This window comes from Poecilia mexicana, unplaced genomic scaffold (genome assembly GCF_051168715.1).
Source record: "Poecilia mexicana isolate PSO_F unplaced genomic scaffold, ASM5116871v1 scaffold_13, whole genome shotgun sequence".
In the NCBI taxonomy this organism is placed as follows: domain Eukaryota; kingdom Metazoa; phylum Chordata; class Actinopteri; order Cyprinodontiformes; family Poeciliidae; genus Poecilia; species Poecilia mexicana.
The window spans coordinates 17,044,959-17,060,417 of NW_028263382.1; the positions used below are offsets into that span (position 1 = coordinate 17,044,959).

Consider the following 15,459-nt stretch of genomic DNA (forward strand, 5'->3'; position numbering starts at 1 on the left):
ATTCTAGTTGTACAGCTTATTAATTAAATGAATGGTGATAGTATGATATTGCGATATTGCCTATAAAGAATGAATAATTTTATTTTTCAGATATTTTTGCTCTTTATTCGGATTTAATTTTCACTGTAAGATCAAAATAGATTGCTGAAGATTTACATTTTATATGTTAAAAATTAATTACATATTTTTCCTCTGTTCTTTTGTAGTGGTGCCTATGTGTTGTTCACTTGACACAGAACTTTGTAAGTAAAACAAAAAAAAGAAATTACAGTCATTAAATAATTTATGTAAATCAGTCTTTTTGCTTGAGAAAAATAATGTCTAAATATATGTGTTGTCTTTTTTAGTTTATAGATGTATGATGTATACTTTTTAGATATTTTGCTTTTTATTGGGATTTAATTTTCATTGTGAAATCTTTGAAAGAGATCCATCAGTATAGATTTCAGAGTATTTACATTTTATATGTTAAAAATGGTACAATAATTTTTTGTTGGTTTTACAAAAATTGTAACATTTGACAGTATAAAACCTGTTCTTTCCTAAATTAATGCTATATTACCTTTCTGCTATCTGGTTAGGGTCAGACACGATATTATGTATGAAATTGTGTGAAATAGAAAGACAATTCTTTAAAGTACTTCATACTTTATGTGTATGAGATACTATTTCTGTGCATAATCTAAATGTGGTCATATTTTTATAGGAACTTTGCATTTTTAAAATATTAGGTTTTTGAAAATTTTATTTTATGATGTGCTTAGATGTCAGACAGCATGCACCCCTACTGATTTAAATTCAACTGGACAGTCTAAGTAACTGATCTGAAGGTCAAATGGAATCAGATCTTAGTTTAATGATTCAGATGCAAACACATCCATCATCTACAGAACACATTAACACATGAGCCTTTTCACAGACTGCTCTTGTTTTATTTTAGCTTGTGTCTGAATAATTCTCACTAAATTTACATTTGTTTTGTCTTATGTTTCTGAAATCATTCACCAAGTATAAGGATTTGTGTATATTGGATTTTTGTTCAGCCATTTTGGACACATGGTAGTTCCAGGTCTTACTAGAGCCACAGTTAGATTGTCTGAAGTTGTTGTTGTGATTCTGATGTGTTTTCAATTGTCTGTTTTAGCTACAAAGAAGAAGAAAGGTGGAATATTCTCTAGTAAGTAAAACAATGAATGATTCTCAAGCACATCATTAAACTGTTCTCCATCTATTATTGGTGATGAGAAACTGACTATGACATCATTTGGTCTTACTGTTTATTTAAATGGACTAACCTTAAACTTAGGAACATGTTAAATATATTTTTGAATGGTTCTGTCATTTAAAATGTTAGTAATCTGCAGCAGAAACTGACCATTAGATGGCGCTGTGTTTTCAAACACTGAGTCAGAAATATCCTCTTAGTCAATTTGGGCTCCAGCATCTGACAGGCATTGCTAAGCAAAACAACATCCAAGTCCTGAAACTACTGATGAATAAAACTGCAGCAGTTAAAATTTTAATGAAAAAATAAAAAATGTTGTTAATAAATGATTTTCTGATCGTTGACTGTCTTAAGTGTTTCTTAATGAATGTCAGTCAAATTTCAAGTTTTATTTTCAGAATTTCAGAAGCAGAGAATCGAGTGAAAATACTGCAATTCCTTAATGGATGATAAATTTATGGAGTACATTTATAAATTCACCAGCCTTCAAAGAAAGTGGCAAATATCCTGAGAAAGATTGGCTAATTTCAAGAAAAATTAAAAGCTTCATTAATGATAATCTGTTTGCAGAACCTCTGTATATTGTTGTTGTGAAAGAGTGATACAGCTGTCAGATTGTCATGATTATATGGCTGGCAATAAATTTCAGGAAAGACGTCTCCTTCTGTTAACCCTCCCATGCTGTGTGACGCTCGGACAACAAGACAAGAAGGAAGCGGGGGTTGTCCTGTCAAACCATCAGTTCCCAAAACCACAGACAAAGAAAACTTGTAAAACTGTATGCGAGGAGCTCGTAAAAGCTCTGTACTTTTTACCACGTTTTAGAACATGGGAGGGTTAAATGATGCATTATTCAATTACACATGCAGAAACATTTACTTGTGCCATAATGATGGACGACGTTCCTCAGTAATGCTAAGTTTCTTTTTATTCTAGGGTTCCATAGTAAAGGGATGTCCTATAGGAGCAACGCTGCAGAAGCCATTGATTGTAAGTAGTGGATTGATTGATTGTAATGAAGTGGATTATTGAAACTCACCTCATGTAACCACTTATCAAGCTCTTTTCACTTCACATGTGATGGTGATTTAGATTCAGAAACGTCAGCCCTCAAATCTGTGCAGCCCCATAAAGACCCTCTGCTGCAGCTGGTGTCCCTGCAGAAAGCGTCTGGCAGCTGGATGCTTGATGAAGATCTGGCTGCTGTGCTGGGAAAGACCAAAGAGGAGGTGGAAAAGGCAAAACCAGAGTTGGTGGGTTGTAGTCTAAAATAATAACAATAATAAAAAATCTTATAATGTAAATATTAAATAGGAGTTTTTGTATAATAATAATAATAATGATAATAATAAGAATGATAACAAAAATTAACATTGAAGGTTGCAAAGAGGGGAGTTTAACTAGAAGCAGGGTTAACACCGACTTCCAGTCCATCTGACCAATTAGCCTAACATGCATATTTTCACACTGAAATCCATAGAACACAGAGAGAACACACATATACTTAGGGAGAACATGAAAGAGCCTCATAGAAAGGCCCTTTAGTGAATTTAAACCCAGAACTAAGACCATGTACATACTTAGTAACTGCTGCTCTCCAAGTAGTCAGTGAGATACTTCCTAGTGCCGCCTCAGTGAAGGAAAGCAGCTGTATAACATTTCTCCTTTTGGTTGTCCTGTTTCATCTCTCTGTGTTTCATTAGGTCAGCAATGAAGTGTGGGCCTCCATTCTGGCTCTGATTTGGCTTCATGGTTTTAAGATGGATGCAAAGGAGGAGTGGGAGCTTCTGTCTATGAAGGCTGCATCATGGATTAAAGCTCAGAACGGTAACATACATAATCACCAGGGAACTCCTGTTTTTAAGTGTGTATTAAAACTGAATGCGAAAATAACATCGGTGAACTTTTTCTTTCCTTCAGCTCCATGTGTGTCAGAGTGTGTTGAAGCTGGAAATAAACTGTTGGGTTGCAGCGTGAAGAAAGAAGCTCTGAGCCTCTGAGGTTTTCCATGAACAGCCTTCAGCTTTGCTATGGAAGCACCTGAGTGCAGGAAATAAAACAATACTTATGACCAAGAAACAGATGTACTGTTCAACATTTAATCATGTGTCTGCCAGTGTGCCTTGTGATATTTGCACCATATGAATAAAAAGAAGCTAAGGATCATTGAAATACTTTGTTTTTTATTTACTACAATCAATATATCTGCATTTTAACCAGTTTTATTGAAATTATATATATATATATATATATATATATATATATATATATATATATAAATATAAAAATTCCCTTCTCACCCTCCGCGGGTGGTCTCTCTCTTTCATCCTCTGAGCTCGGGTCCTCTACCAGAGGCCTGGGAGCTTGAGGGTTCTGCGCAGTATCTTGGCTGTGCCTAGAACTGCACATTTCTGGACTGAGATGTCTGATGTTGTTCCTGGGATCTGTTTGAGCCACTGCTCCAGTTTGGGGGTGATTGCCCCGAGGGCCCCGATGACCACAGGCACCACTGTGGTCTTCACCTTCCAGGCCTTCTCCAGTTCCTCTCTGAGGCCCTGGTATTTCTCCAGTTTCTCATGCTCCTTTTTCCTGATGTTGTGGTCACTTGGTATTGCTACATCCACCACAACGGCTTTCCTCTGTTCTTTATCCACCACCACAATGTCCGGTATATATATATGTATATCCATCCATTTTCTTTACATCCTTGTCCCTCAGTGGGGTCAGGAGGGTTGCTGGTGCCTATCTCCAGCTGACGTTCTGGGCGAGAGGTGGGGTTCACCCTGGACAGGTCACCAGTCTGTTGCAGGGCAACACAGAGACACACAACCATGCACACACACACTCACACCTAGGGGCAATTTGGAGAGGCCAATTAACCTGACAGTCATGTTTTTGGGTTTTTGGACTGTGGGAGGAGAAAACCCACACATGCACAGGGAGAACATGCAAACTCCATGTCGAAAGACCAGGGCCGGGAATTGAACCCAGAACCTTCTTGCTGCAAGGCAACTACCACCTGTGCCACTGTGCAGCCTTATATCCACCATTCTGTTTTTTAAGTGATTCTCCAAATCCTTTCTTAGTCAATCTGACCCTTAGACTGGTGTCGACCATTTTCTCACATTTCTTTGACATAACCCTTTAAACTCTATTTAATGGAGATTCAATGCAACATTTAGAGCAACTTTGCATTAAAAGTGTCATTATTTACCGAATGACACTTCATGACAACTGTCATAAACATTCATAAAGACTTCTTTGTGTACATGACAGGTGTTATGTCATATGACAGTGTCATGTCAGTCTTATGCACACCCCTTCATATAAAGTGTTACCAAAACTTGTTTGCGTGTGTGATATTTTAGTAGTGTATGTATGCAATTGTAGTATTTTGTATGTGCGTGAGCGAGATGTTGGTACAGTGTATGTGTGCGACAAATATAAGATTTGTGTGCGTGTGCGACATGTTAGTGATGTGTGCAATTTTAGGATTTTGTGTATGCGTGTGGGAGAAAATTTGTGGGAGTGTGTGACATTTTAGTAGTGTGTGTTTGCGCAATTTGAGTATTTTTTGAGTGTGCGTGAGTCTTTCGTAGTGTGTGAGAGACAAAACATAGATTTTGTCCGAAACGGCCCCTCATAAAAAGTTGTACCTTCATAAACTAACCGTGATCTATAAGCTCCACCCACTCAGTTCATTCTTACATCGAACCCAAACTCAGCAGGTTCGTGTTCATATTTCCTGCTGCAGCTTCAACAAAAAATTAGAGAGACAGCAGCGGACGAAACTTCGTTAACAGCGGTCTGTGGTGAACCTAAAACATATCTCTCTTATCAGCAACTGTTCTCTTATTGGTAAGTTTTCCTCTCTGTTTCTGCTGTTCTGATTCGTTTAACGGTAAAGATTGATCAGATCTAAAGCAGCTGCAGACAGTCGTGTTTTGAACAATTGTTGGTTTTAGTTACTATTATTTTCATTTACAGCGATGTTTTCCTAAGCATCAGAAGGATAAAACACGCATTTATTTGTTTGTTATACGAATAACCATCATTTCCCAGAAACATCCTCCTACTGTTTCCAGCATTACACGCCTCTTCCTTCTCACAGGCACGATGGTGAACTGCTGTGGTCTGGTCACTGACAGGAAGGAACCAGGTACCTGTTAGAAAACGACCTGAAATAACAGATTTTATGTTTGTTCCTCAGTCATGTTCTCTTTTTAATCTAATTGATTTACTGGACTCTTCACAGAACTTGTCTTAAACATAATCCAGAACCATAGGAAGTTTAAACAGTTTAATTAGACACTTTTAAAGATTTTCTATGGTTTATTCATGTCCTTGTTTTGCTGCTTTAGTTCCTCTGAAGAGCATTGATGCTCAGCTGGAGGTGAAGGACCATGTAGCTACTCTGGTCTCCACTCTGAACTATGAGAACAAGGAGGACAAACCTCTAGAGGCTGTGTTTGTCTTCCCTCTGCCTGGAGATGCTGCTGTGTGTCATTTCAGTGCTCAGATTGGAGAAACACACATTGTAGCTGAGGTGAAGGAGAAACAGCAGGTGAGCTGGAACAAAGATGTCTTCTCTATAAAGAAGCTGAAACACAGTAAAGTGAACATTGCTGACATGCTTCATGTGGACTGCAGGCTCAGGAGGAGTATGATGATGCTCTGAGCTCCGGTCAGCAGGCCTTCCTGTTGGAGGAGAGTGAGCAGAGTCCAGATATCTTCTCTCTGAAAGTGGGCAGTCTGCCTCCAGGAGAGAGCGCCACCATCAGGCTGGAGTACGTCACTGAGCTGGCTGTGCAGGCTGATGATGGGCTGAGGTTCTGTCTGCCTGCTGTGCTCAACCCTCGATACCAACCTCAGGGTAGGCAAACCAGCCAATAGATGGATGCACTCATATACATTTTAATTACAAACTAAGTGACTCCCATTTTTCTCTCATGTTGTTTCCAGGTAGTGAAGGTCCCAGTGTCCAGGTGACCTCAGTTCCAGCCTCTCTGGTGCCCTACAGTCTGTCCTTTTCTGCCCAGGTCTCCTCTCCTCGTCCAATCTCTAAAATAGAGTCCAGTTGTTCTCTGGAGCCTCTTCAGTACCTCAACGCTGATCAAACTCAGGCCACGGTGTGTAGAGAGCTGATGTTACTGCTGGATGTAGTTGCTACATACCAGATAAATCACTTTAGTTTCCTTGTTTCTGTTTTTCAACTGTAGGTTAAATTGGGTGCAGGACACAAGTTTGACAGAGACGTTGAGCTACTGATTTATTACAAAGACGCCCACCAGCCCTCTGCTGTGGTGGAGGCAGGACAGGCCTCTGCCAAACCTGGTGAGAACAGATTAGTTTAGGTATTACTGATTAGTAAATGTTAGAATAACAGAAGGTTCCTGTTTGTTTTTCTTTTTTCCATCTCCAACATGTTCCAGACTCTCTGATGGGTGATCCAGTGGTGATGGTCAGCCTTTACCCAGAGTTCCCCCAATCAGTGATGTCCTCACTCGCTGCCTGTGGAGAGTTTGTGTTCTTGGTGGATCGATCAGGAAGTATGGGCTGCAGCATGAACAACAGCACACCACAAGAAACTCGTATTAGCAGTGCAAAGGTATTTATCCATGTTTTACTGGGATAGTTCAAATTACTTTAGAAGGGTTTTTGTTGAGAGTTGATGATTTACAATATCTTACGTCATGTAAGATATTACTAAATGTAATATCTTACAAAATCTAGTGTCTTACCTCTTGTAAGATATTACCTTTAGTAATATCTCACAATAGATAAGATATTAGTCATCACTTCTTAAGAGACACCTGGTTGTCGAACAAATATGTCTTTTTGGACTTTACGAGCCACCGTAGCTGAGGGATTGTGGTTAAAATTAGCATGTATGTTTTGCGCTACTTCATGGGGTAATTGCAGTGAAATCGTACCTGATCTAACCACTGCAGTTTTTCCATAACGATCCAAACCAAATAGTGCAAAACAAAACCTCATACTTGTGTCTGACAAAAATAATGTGTGAATATTTCTTAATCACTGACTGACACAAACTACTGTTGCACCTTCAAAGAATCTTAAATACACTAATTAAATTGAACTACACCTTTTATGTAATTTGTCAAAGCATGTTTCCTTCTCTCTCTAAGTGTGTTCTTCACTTCCTGTCTTTCTTTAGGACACTCTGCTGCTCCTGTTGAAGAGTTTACCAATGGGCTGCTACTTCAACATTTACAGTTTTGGATCCTCCTTTGAACACATCTTTCCGTGAGTGACATCTAACTCCCAATCCTCAACACCAAGTTTCAACAAGTTTCTTTTTTTATTTCATTTTTCTTTTACTAACCCTTCCACAGAAGATTTCATGTAAAACTGTAACTTGGTGATAGTTTTAAGAGACTATAATACATTTTGTGGCTTTTGATATTTATCATGATTTTATTTGACATATCTCCTACTTTTCTGGCAGTACAAGTGTGGAGTACAGTGACAAGACCATGAAGGAGGCTCTGGAAAAGGTTGAAAAAATGGGGTCTAATCTTGGAGGAACAGAAATTCTTCAGCCTCTCAAACACATTTACAGCCAAGCCTGCATTCCTAAACATCCTCGACAGGTCAGCTGATATTGCACCAAACCTGTTTTATCATTTTAGTCTTGCATAAACAATGTGGTTGTTCGGAACAACTCCTTGTGCTCCACAACTTGTGAAATGTTCAACAAACTGTTTGTCACCTTTTGGTGCTCTTCATCCATGTTAACACCACTTGTGTTGTTACTAAAACATCAGAGATAGACTCCTCTCAAACAGATTCTCCACAAGACTTTCAGCTCCTGTTTGGTTCTGACACGTTTGGTGATTTCTCCTCTCTCAGGTGTTTGTCTTCACTGACGGAGAGGTGGGAAACACCAAAGAAGTTACTGATCTTGTTAAGAAGAATGCAGGCTCCCACAGGTGAAACCATAAACACAGATTCCCAGTCTGGTTCATGTTCTGATGTTATTGTGAGTTTGAAATCAAACTCTTGTATCGTAGGTGTTTCTCTTTTGGGATTGGAGAAGGAGCCAGCTCTGCTCTCATCAATGGGATAGCCAAAGAGGGCGGAGGTCACGCTCAGTTCATCACAGGGGCTGACAGGATGCAACCAAAGGTAAAAAAAAAAACAAAAAAAAAAACTGTAAAAATGCACCAATACATGAAAATGTGATTATAGTAAAAGTAAATAATTTTACAACTATTGTTTGAATCACAGGTTATGCAGTCACTCAGGTTTGCACTGCAGCCAGCTGTGGAGGACATTTCTGTCTCCTGGGATTTACCAAAGAGAGTGTCTGCCACCGTTCTGTCTCCACCAATTAAAGCAATATTTCAGGGTCAGAGGTCACTGATTTATGCTCAGCTTACAGGACAGGTAGGGTCACCAGCATCTCACTTTGTGTTTTCTGTATCAAAGCATTTAGCATGACATATTGCTATATTTTTATCTATTTTTGTAATTTTTTATGTCTCAGAGTTCAAAGGAAGCAAGTGGCAGAGTGACAGTGAAGTACAGCCTGGCAGGTCATCCCTCTCAGAACCAGCTGCACTTCAATCTAAAACCTGCAGAGGACTCTGGGTAAACACCTTATATCCTGGTTTGACAGTATTGGCAAGACATATCACAGTCTTGTTGAAATTAGGTAGTATTTTGAAAATGTCAAGGATCTCTGACACTGAAATATAAAATATTCATCCAGTCATAGTTGTTATATAACTGTTTCTTAAGAGGCAGAGTACAATATGGACAAGTTGGTAGGACATCATGCAGCAACACAGAGACGCTCATAGCCAAGGGTAATTTAAAGACACCAGTCAACCTAAATGTAAACTTTTTTACCGTGGAAGGAAGAAGAAATACCAGGAAAAAACTCACCTTGTTGCTGCAAGGTGAAATTACAAACAACTGTGCTGCTATTTTTGTAGCTCCTAATTTGACGTAATAAACATGTTATTTCTTTTTTCCCTTTCTATAAAACTGTATATTTTTTTAGATTTAAGGTAAGATGTGGACATTTTATTTTATCTTGGAATCAAAAACAAATCAAGAGGATATATTGAGAGGTCACCTCGGTACTCAAGTTTAAAATACACAAAGGATCAGATTAGTGATATTAACAGAAACTGAATTTGATTTAATTTTAAGAAATGTGGAAACATTATCTTCCTTCACCTGCTACCATAAATGTTGCTGACTGAATTGTTGATGAATAGTAAACAAAGGTAAAAAAGATTGACATTCCTCCTCAATGAATGAAAAAGTAGTTTATTTTAACCTTTGGGACATAAGAAAAGTAAAGGAGCAAGATGAGAGGAAAAGGTTGAAACTGAGAAAGGAGGCAGTTTGTGTTCATAGAAAACATTTGATCTCCATCAAATGTTAGATGTTGGTGTTTCTCCTTCCTGTCTCAGATTAACAGTCCACAGGCTGGCTGCTCGCACTGTGATTCGCTCGCTGGAGTCAAAGAAGAGGACACGAAGAGGACAGCAGGATGAAAAAGTGAAGAAGAAGGTGGTGGAGCTCAGCGTCCAATCAGGAGTAAGCAGCTGTTTCACTGCCTTCATTGCTGTCAACAAAGACAGCGGCAAGGCAGTTCAAGGACCGCTGGTGCGCAGAAATGTCCCGACAGGTGAGTGATTTATTTTATTTATTTTTTCAATCAGTGGATTGACATTTGTTGATGTTCATATGTAATTTATATGATGATGTAAGCTATTGATAATATTAACACCTTTGGTCTCTCTTGAAATGTCTTTGTTTTGCTTGGTTAAATGTAATTAATTAATTTAAACAAGCTACAATTTAAATGACTACAGCTTAATATCTTTCCAGTGTCCAATTAAATGGATGGTTATAGTATGCTATTCCCAATAAAGAATGAATTGTTTTATTTAATTTTGGTTTAATTATCACTGTTAGAGCTCTTTGAAGGGACAGGCTTCCAGACATATTTGCTTTTTCTGTTGAAAATAATATATCTACCATTATGAGAAAAGCTAAAACATATATTTTATGCCCTACAAGATGTGTAGAGTGCTTAGAAATAGACATTGTATGAGAACCATATTTAATAGTTACGATGACATATTCTCAAACTAGGACTATAGTATTGTAAATTAAATTGTAATAGTTGTAACTGTGGTTAACCTTTATTGAAAATGTTGATTCTAACTTGCTGTGAAGCATCTTCACTTATAAACTATCCCTCTATGAATACTTTGTCATTTTAAGCAAACTTTGAAAACTTTGAGAAGTAGATGGTAGCATCTTTTATCAATCAAACAGAAACAGGAGAGAGTTTTTGAAAGATTTGTTTCATCGCTACATCTGTTTTGATTAAATTATTCAGTCTCCGTATCAGACCAGATTGTTACTCTGTCTGTCTGTCTGGCTGGCGAGAGATTCAAACCTTGACTTTTTAATTTCTATCTTTTTTTATGTTATTTTTATCCTGTTTTAATTATTTTTTACATGGACCTGTGTCTTTAATAAACGTGATGATGTTGATGAATATCTTTTTTTTTCCAGATTGGCAACTTTTAATTTAATATCGCTTGTTTGTTTTTTTTACTCCTTTTCTGTGTTAGTGATGGCTCAGCAATGTTCAGCTCCACGAAGACGAGTTCGTAAGTAAATGCTTCAAAAACGAAATAAAACTACAATAAATAACACAAGATATTTCCGTACTATAACTTATTAATTATATGGATGGTGATGGCTCTTACTTATAAAGGATGAATAGTTTTGTTTTATGGTGGTTTAATTCTTACTTTGAGATATTTTGCAAGAGCTCATTCAATGTAGGTTTTACCCTGTATTTTTTTCCCCTCTTCTGTTTTTGTGATACAGTTTTGAAAGATTTGTTTCACCGCTAAATCTGTTTTGGTTAAATTATTCAGTCTCCATATCAGACCAGATTGTTTGTTTGTTGGTATGTATGTATGCATATATGCATACATGTATGCATACATGCATAGATACATACATATATACATCCTTTTTAATTTCTATCTTTTTTATGTTATTTTCATCCTAATTTAATTATTTTTTACATGGACCTGTGTCTTTAATTAAGGTGATGATGTTGATGAATATCTTTTTTTTCCAGATTGACAACTTTTGTTAATTTAATATCACCTGATTTTTTTTTACTCCTTTTCTGTTTTAGTGAGATCTTGTTCAGGTCCAAGAATACCAGATCGTAAGTAAATGCTTCAAAAACAAAGTAAAACTATAATAAATAACACAAGATATTTCTGTCCTATAACTTATTAATTATATGGTTGGTGATGTTAATGGTATGCTCTTACTTATAAAGGATGAATAGTTTTGTTTTATTGTGGTTTAATTCTTACTTTGAGATATTTTGGAAGAGCTCATTCAATGTAAGTTTTACTCTGTATTTTTTTCTCCTTTTCTGTTTTTGTGATGATTGTGCCTTATACAGATCCACTAGGCCCTAGTAAGTAAAACTACAAAATTAATTACATTGTCCGAAAAACCCTCAATGACAAATTATCATTCTCCTACTGCTTCCTGTTGTCTTTTCTTTTCTGCCAGTAGTAACAGCTACTTGTTGATTATGTGACTGGTGTGACGCAAAAAAGTATTTCCATCTATTTCAATGCGACTACAAAACTCATTGTCGAAAAATGTTTTATTTTCTCCAAATTGATGTTTCCATGAAGTAAATTTATCTCTGTATTTTCAGTTAGTGCAGTTCTATGCTTGTGAGAAGAGATTCGCCAATATAGATTTAGGAAGATTTACATCTTATCTGTTGAAAATAAATCAAATTGTCTCTGGACTTAAACCGCAATGTAGAATAATATTTTAAGGATCAAACTATGATGAGATTTTCTCAAACTAGAATTTTCATTTTGTTTGAAATGAAATTTGCTTAATTTTATTCACTTAAACTTTTTAATTTAAGAGAATTTGGGGCCTAACCTAAAAATCTCAGCAACTTTAATTTCCTGATTGATTAAATGTCAGTAAAATCCTCTCTGTCTCTGAAATGGTGGCTTGCAAACATATTTATACTCCACAAACTTGTCCATATTTTGTCACATTACAACCACAAACATAAATATTTTTATTGTAATTAAATATGGATATTGAACACAAAGTAGTTATACAATTGTGAAGTGGAAAGGGTATGAATACTTTTGCAAGCCACTGTATGTAAAACCAGTTTTACAAAAATGTGTTTTTGGTAAATTAGTTCACTAAAACAAAACAAGGTACATGCAGAGAAGAAGCTCAATGACAGTTTATCAGCATAAAATTATTTGATTGATTTTTTGTCTTGAGATGGGAATGGTCCCAAAATAATTAACTAAATGTAAGGATAGAAATGTAATAAAGAATTAGTCCAGCATTTTAAAGATTAACAAACAACTATTATTTATTTTAATAACACGTCTGGTACTTGTTTGTTTTTTGATTTTTTTTTTCTTCCCCTTTTTTCTTTTTTTAGTGGTGTGTTTGGGTTCAGCTCCACAAGTTGATTGCCAGTAAAACAAACAAGAAAAAAGTCATTTGATTGCTGCAAAGGAATCTGTTTGGTTAAATACAGACATGTCTGAATATGTCTTGTTTTTTTTAGTTTGTAGATGTACGAGGGCTGTTTACATAATTTTTGTCAGGGTGACATAACATCTATGCTCTCTTTGTTTTTTCTTTTCTCTTTTTTAGTCCAGAGTCATTTTTTTCACCTCCAAGTTGTAAGTAAACCCAAAACAAATGATCACTGCAATTTCTTGGAGTACTCTGAACCAATATCAGATATTCTAGTTGTACAGCTTATTAATTAAATGAATGGTGATAGTATGATATTGTGATATTGCCTATAAAGAATGAATAATTTTATTTTTCAGATATTTTTGCTCTTTATTTGGGTTTAATTTTCACTGTAAGATATTCATCAAAATAGATTGCTGAAGATTTACATTTTATATGTTAAAAATTAATGACATATTTTTCCTCTGTTCTTTTGTAGTGGTGCCTATGTGTTCACCTGACACAAAACTTTGTAAGTAAAACAAAAAAATAAATAAAAAGAAATTACAGTCATTAAATAATTTATGTAAATCAGTCTTGTCAATCATCAGGTTGGGCCACTTGGGAGCCCAATCAGATGACAGGGGGGGCACTGTCCCCTCCGTCCCCCCCACTCCATTCTAGGGCTGTGCCACTGTTTAGGTCAGCCAGGTCTGTCCCGGAACCTGTGCAGCCCCATAAAGACCCTCTGCTGCAGCTGGTGTCCCTGCAGAAAGCGTCTGGCAGCTGGATGCTTGATGAAGATCTGGCTGCTGTGCTGGGAAAGACCAAAGAGGAGGTGGAAAAGGCAAAACCAGAATTGGTGGGTTGTAGTCTAAAATAATAAAAAAAATAATAAAATTGTATAATGTAAATATTAAATAGGGGGTTTTGTATAATAATAATAATAATAATAATAATAATAATTAATAATAACAACAACAAAAATTAACACTGAAGGTTGCAAAGAGGGGAGTTTAACTAGAAGCAGGGTTAACACCGACTTCCAGTCCATCTGACCAATTAGCCTAACATGCATATTTTCACACTGAAATCCATAGAACACAGAGAGAACACACATATACTTAGGGAGAACATGAAAGAGCCTCATAGAAAGGCCCTTTAGTGAATTTAAACCCAGAACTAAGACCACATACATACTTAGTAACAGATACTTAGTAACTGCTGCTCTCCAAGTAATCAGTGAAATATAGTGCCGCCTCAGTGAAGGAAAGCTGGTGTATAACATCTCTTCTATTCGTTGTCCTGTTTCATCTCTCTGTGTTTCATCAGGTCAACAATGAAGTGTGGGCCTCCATTCTGGCTCTGATTTGGCTTCATGCTTTTAAGATGGATGCAAAGGAGGAGTGGGAGCTTCTGTCTATGAAGGCTGCATCATGGATTAAAGCTCAGAACGGTAACATACATAATCACCAGGGAACTCCTGTTTTTAAGTGTGTATTAAAACAGAAGTTAAACTGGATGCAAAAATAACATCTGTGAATTTTTTCTTTCCTTCAGCTCCATGTGTGTCAGAGTGTGTTGAAGCTGGAAATAAACTGTTGGGTTGCAGCGTGAAGAAAGAAGCTCTGAGCCTCTGAGGTTTTCCATGAACAGCCTTCAGCTTTACTATGGAAGCACCTGAGTGCAGGAAATAAAACACTGACGTTACTAATGACCAAGAAACAGATGTACTGTTCAACATTTAATCATGTGTCTGCCAGTGTGCCTTGTGATATTTGCACCATATGAATAAAAAGAAGCTAAGGATCATTGAAATACTTTGTTTTTTTATTTACTACAATCAATATATCTGCATTTTAACCAGTTTTATTGAAATTATATACATATCCATCCATTTTCTTTACACCCTTGTCCCTCAGTGGGGTCAGGAGGGGCAATTTGGAGAGGCCAATTAACCTGACAGTCATGTTTTTGGGTTTTTGGACTGTGGGAGAAAACCCACACATGCACTGGGAGAACATCCAAACTCCATGCAGAAAGACTGGGGCCAGGAATTGAGCCCATAACCTTCTTGCTGCAAGACAACAGCTCTACCAACTGCACCACTGTGCAGCCTTATATCCACCATTCTGTTTTTTAAGTGATTCTCTAAATCCTTTCTTAGTCAATCTGACCCTTAGACTGGTGTCGACCATTTTCTCACATTTCTTTGACATAACCCTTTAAACTATATTTAACTCATTATCCAACCAAACATTGTGGTATAGATATGAAAAGCTGTTTGGGACTCATTCTGTTCTCTACTTTATATGTTCCTATAAGAAACATTCCTGTAACTTCATACTGTAAGTCAGTTGTGCTCCAATAAATATGAAATACACCAATCACAGAAAAATTGACTGGAAATAATAAATACATGGTTTATAAAAAAAAATAAAATGAAGCAGCTAAGTAACATGATCTCCTTGGTTTTAGGCAGGTTGATCAGGAGGTGGTTCTGTTGGCACCAGTCCATAACGTGCCGAGTCACTGTGTGTGATATGTTTCACACGTATCTGAAGAATAAGCAGCTCATGTGGGTCACACGCACAGAAACACTCGATTTTGTTTGCACACATTTCCATCACCGTTTCACTGCTGAACTGAACCCACGTCTGAGGATTTATTACTGAGCATCAATACTTTATTAAATT

At 36.8% G+C, this 15,459-nt stretch overlaps 3 protein-coding genes across 3 annotated transcripts; all 3 read left to right on the forward strand.

Annotated features, from left to right (window-relative positions):
* Positions 1-206: 206 nt before the first annotated feature.
* On the forward strand, positions 207-3,397 carry LOC148155795 (von Willebrand factor A domain-containing protein 5A-like). The gene is made up of 6 exons (XM_088011788.1): positions 207-242; positions 1,145-1,177; positions 2,162-2,215; positions 2,318-2,478; positions 2,929-3,052; positions 3,146-3,397. Exons 1-6 carry the CDS (start codon positions 215-217, stop codon positions 3,223-3,225), a joined length of 480 nt encoding a protein of 159 aa, XP_087867914.1. The 5' UTR covers positions 207-214; the 3' UTR covers positions 3,226-3,397.
* Positions 3,398-4,915: 1,518 nt separating this feature from the next.
* LOC106912346 (von Willebrand factor A domain-containing protein 5A-like) lies at positions 4,916-12,796 on the forward strand. Its single transcript, XM_088011785.1, has 18 exons — positions 4,916-5,083; positions 5,337-5,384; positions 5,587-5,789; positions 5,876-6,098; positions 6,188-6,354; positions 6,445-6,559; positions 6,658-6,833; positions 7,404-7,492; positions 7,695-7,839; positions 8,099-8,178; positions 8,260-8,374; positions 8,477-8,635; positions 8,736-8,839; positions 9,673-9,890; positions 10,849-10,887; positions 11,430-11,462; positions 11,709-11,723; positions 12,741-12,796. The coding sequence occupies exons 2-18, from the start codon at positions 5,342-5,344 to the stop codon at positions 12,779-12,781; spliced, it is 1,965 nt and encodes a 654-aa protein (XP_087867911.1). The 5' UTR covers positions 4,916-5,083; positions 5,337-5,341; the 3' UTR covers positions 12,782-12,796.
* A 654-nt stretch (positions 12,797-13,450) lies between these two features.
* Positions 13,451-14,581, forward strand: LOC106932101 (von Willebrand factor A domain-containing protein 5A-like). The gene is made up of 3 exons (XM_088011790.1): positions 13,451-13,625; positions 14,096-14,219; positions 14,324-14,581. The coding sequence occupies exons 1-3, from the start codon at positions 13,554-13,556 to the stop codon at positions 14,401-14,403; spliced, it is 276 nt and encodes a 91-aa protein (XP_087867916.1). The 5' UTR covers positions 13,451-13,553; the 3' UTR covers positions 14,404-14,581.
* The last annotated feature ends 878 nt before the right edge of the window (positions 14,582-15,459 follow it).

What these genes read in the sequence shown, in the direction of transcription:
- LOC148155795 (XM_088011788.1), top strand. Translation starts at nt 215, where the DNA reads ATGTGTTGTTCACTTGACACAGAACTTT. An exon ending in TTCACTTGACACAGAACTTT is followed by an intron (nt 243 to 1,144) that starts GTAAGTAAAACA and finishes TGTCTGTTTTAG; the next exon opens with CTACAAAGAAGAAGAAAGGT. An exon ending in ATGGATTAAAGCTCAGAACG is followed by an intron (nt 3,053 to 3,145) that starts GTAACATACATA and finishes TCTTTCCTTCAG; the next exon opens with CTCCATGTGTGTCAGAGTGT.
- LOC106912346 (XM_088011785.1), top strand. Translation starts at nt 5,342, where the DNA reads ATGGTGAACTGCTGTGGTCTGGTCACTGACAGGAAGGAACCAG. An exon ending in CTCGTATTAGCAGTGCAAAG is followed by an intron (nt 6,834 to 7,403) that starts GTATTTATCCAT and finishes GTCTTTCTTTAG; the next exon opens with GACACTCTGCTGCTCCTGTT. An exon ending in AGCTCCACGAAGACGAGTTC is followed by an intron (nt 10,888 to 11,429) that starts GTAAGTAAATGC and finishes TTTCTGTTTTAG; the next exon opens with TGAGATCTTGTTCAGGTCCA.
- LOC106932101 (XM_088011790.1), top strand. Translation starts at nt 13,554, where the DNA reads ATGCTTGATGAAGATCTGGCTGCTGTGCTGGGAAAGACCAAAGAGGAG. An exon ending in AAAAGGCAAAACCAGAATTG is followed by an intron (nt 13,626 to 14,095) that starts GTGGGTTGTAGT and finishes GTGTTTCATCAG; the next exon opens with GTCAACAATGAAGTGTGGGC. An exon ending in ATGGATTAAAGCTCAGAACG is followed by an intron (nt 14,220 to 14,323) that starts GTAACATACATA and finishes TCTTTCCTTCAG; the next exon opens with CTCCATGTGTGTCAGAGTGT.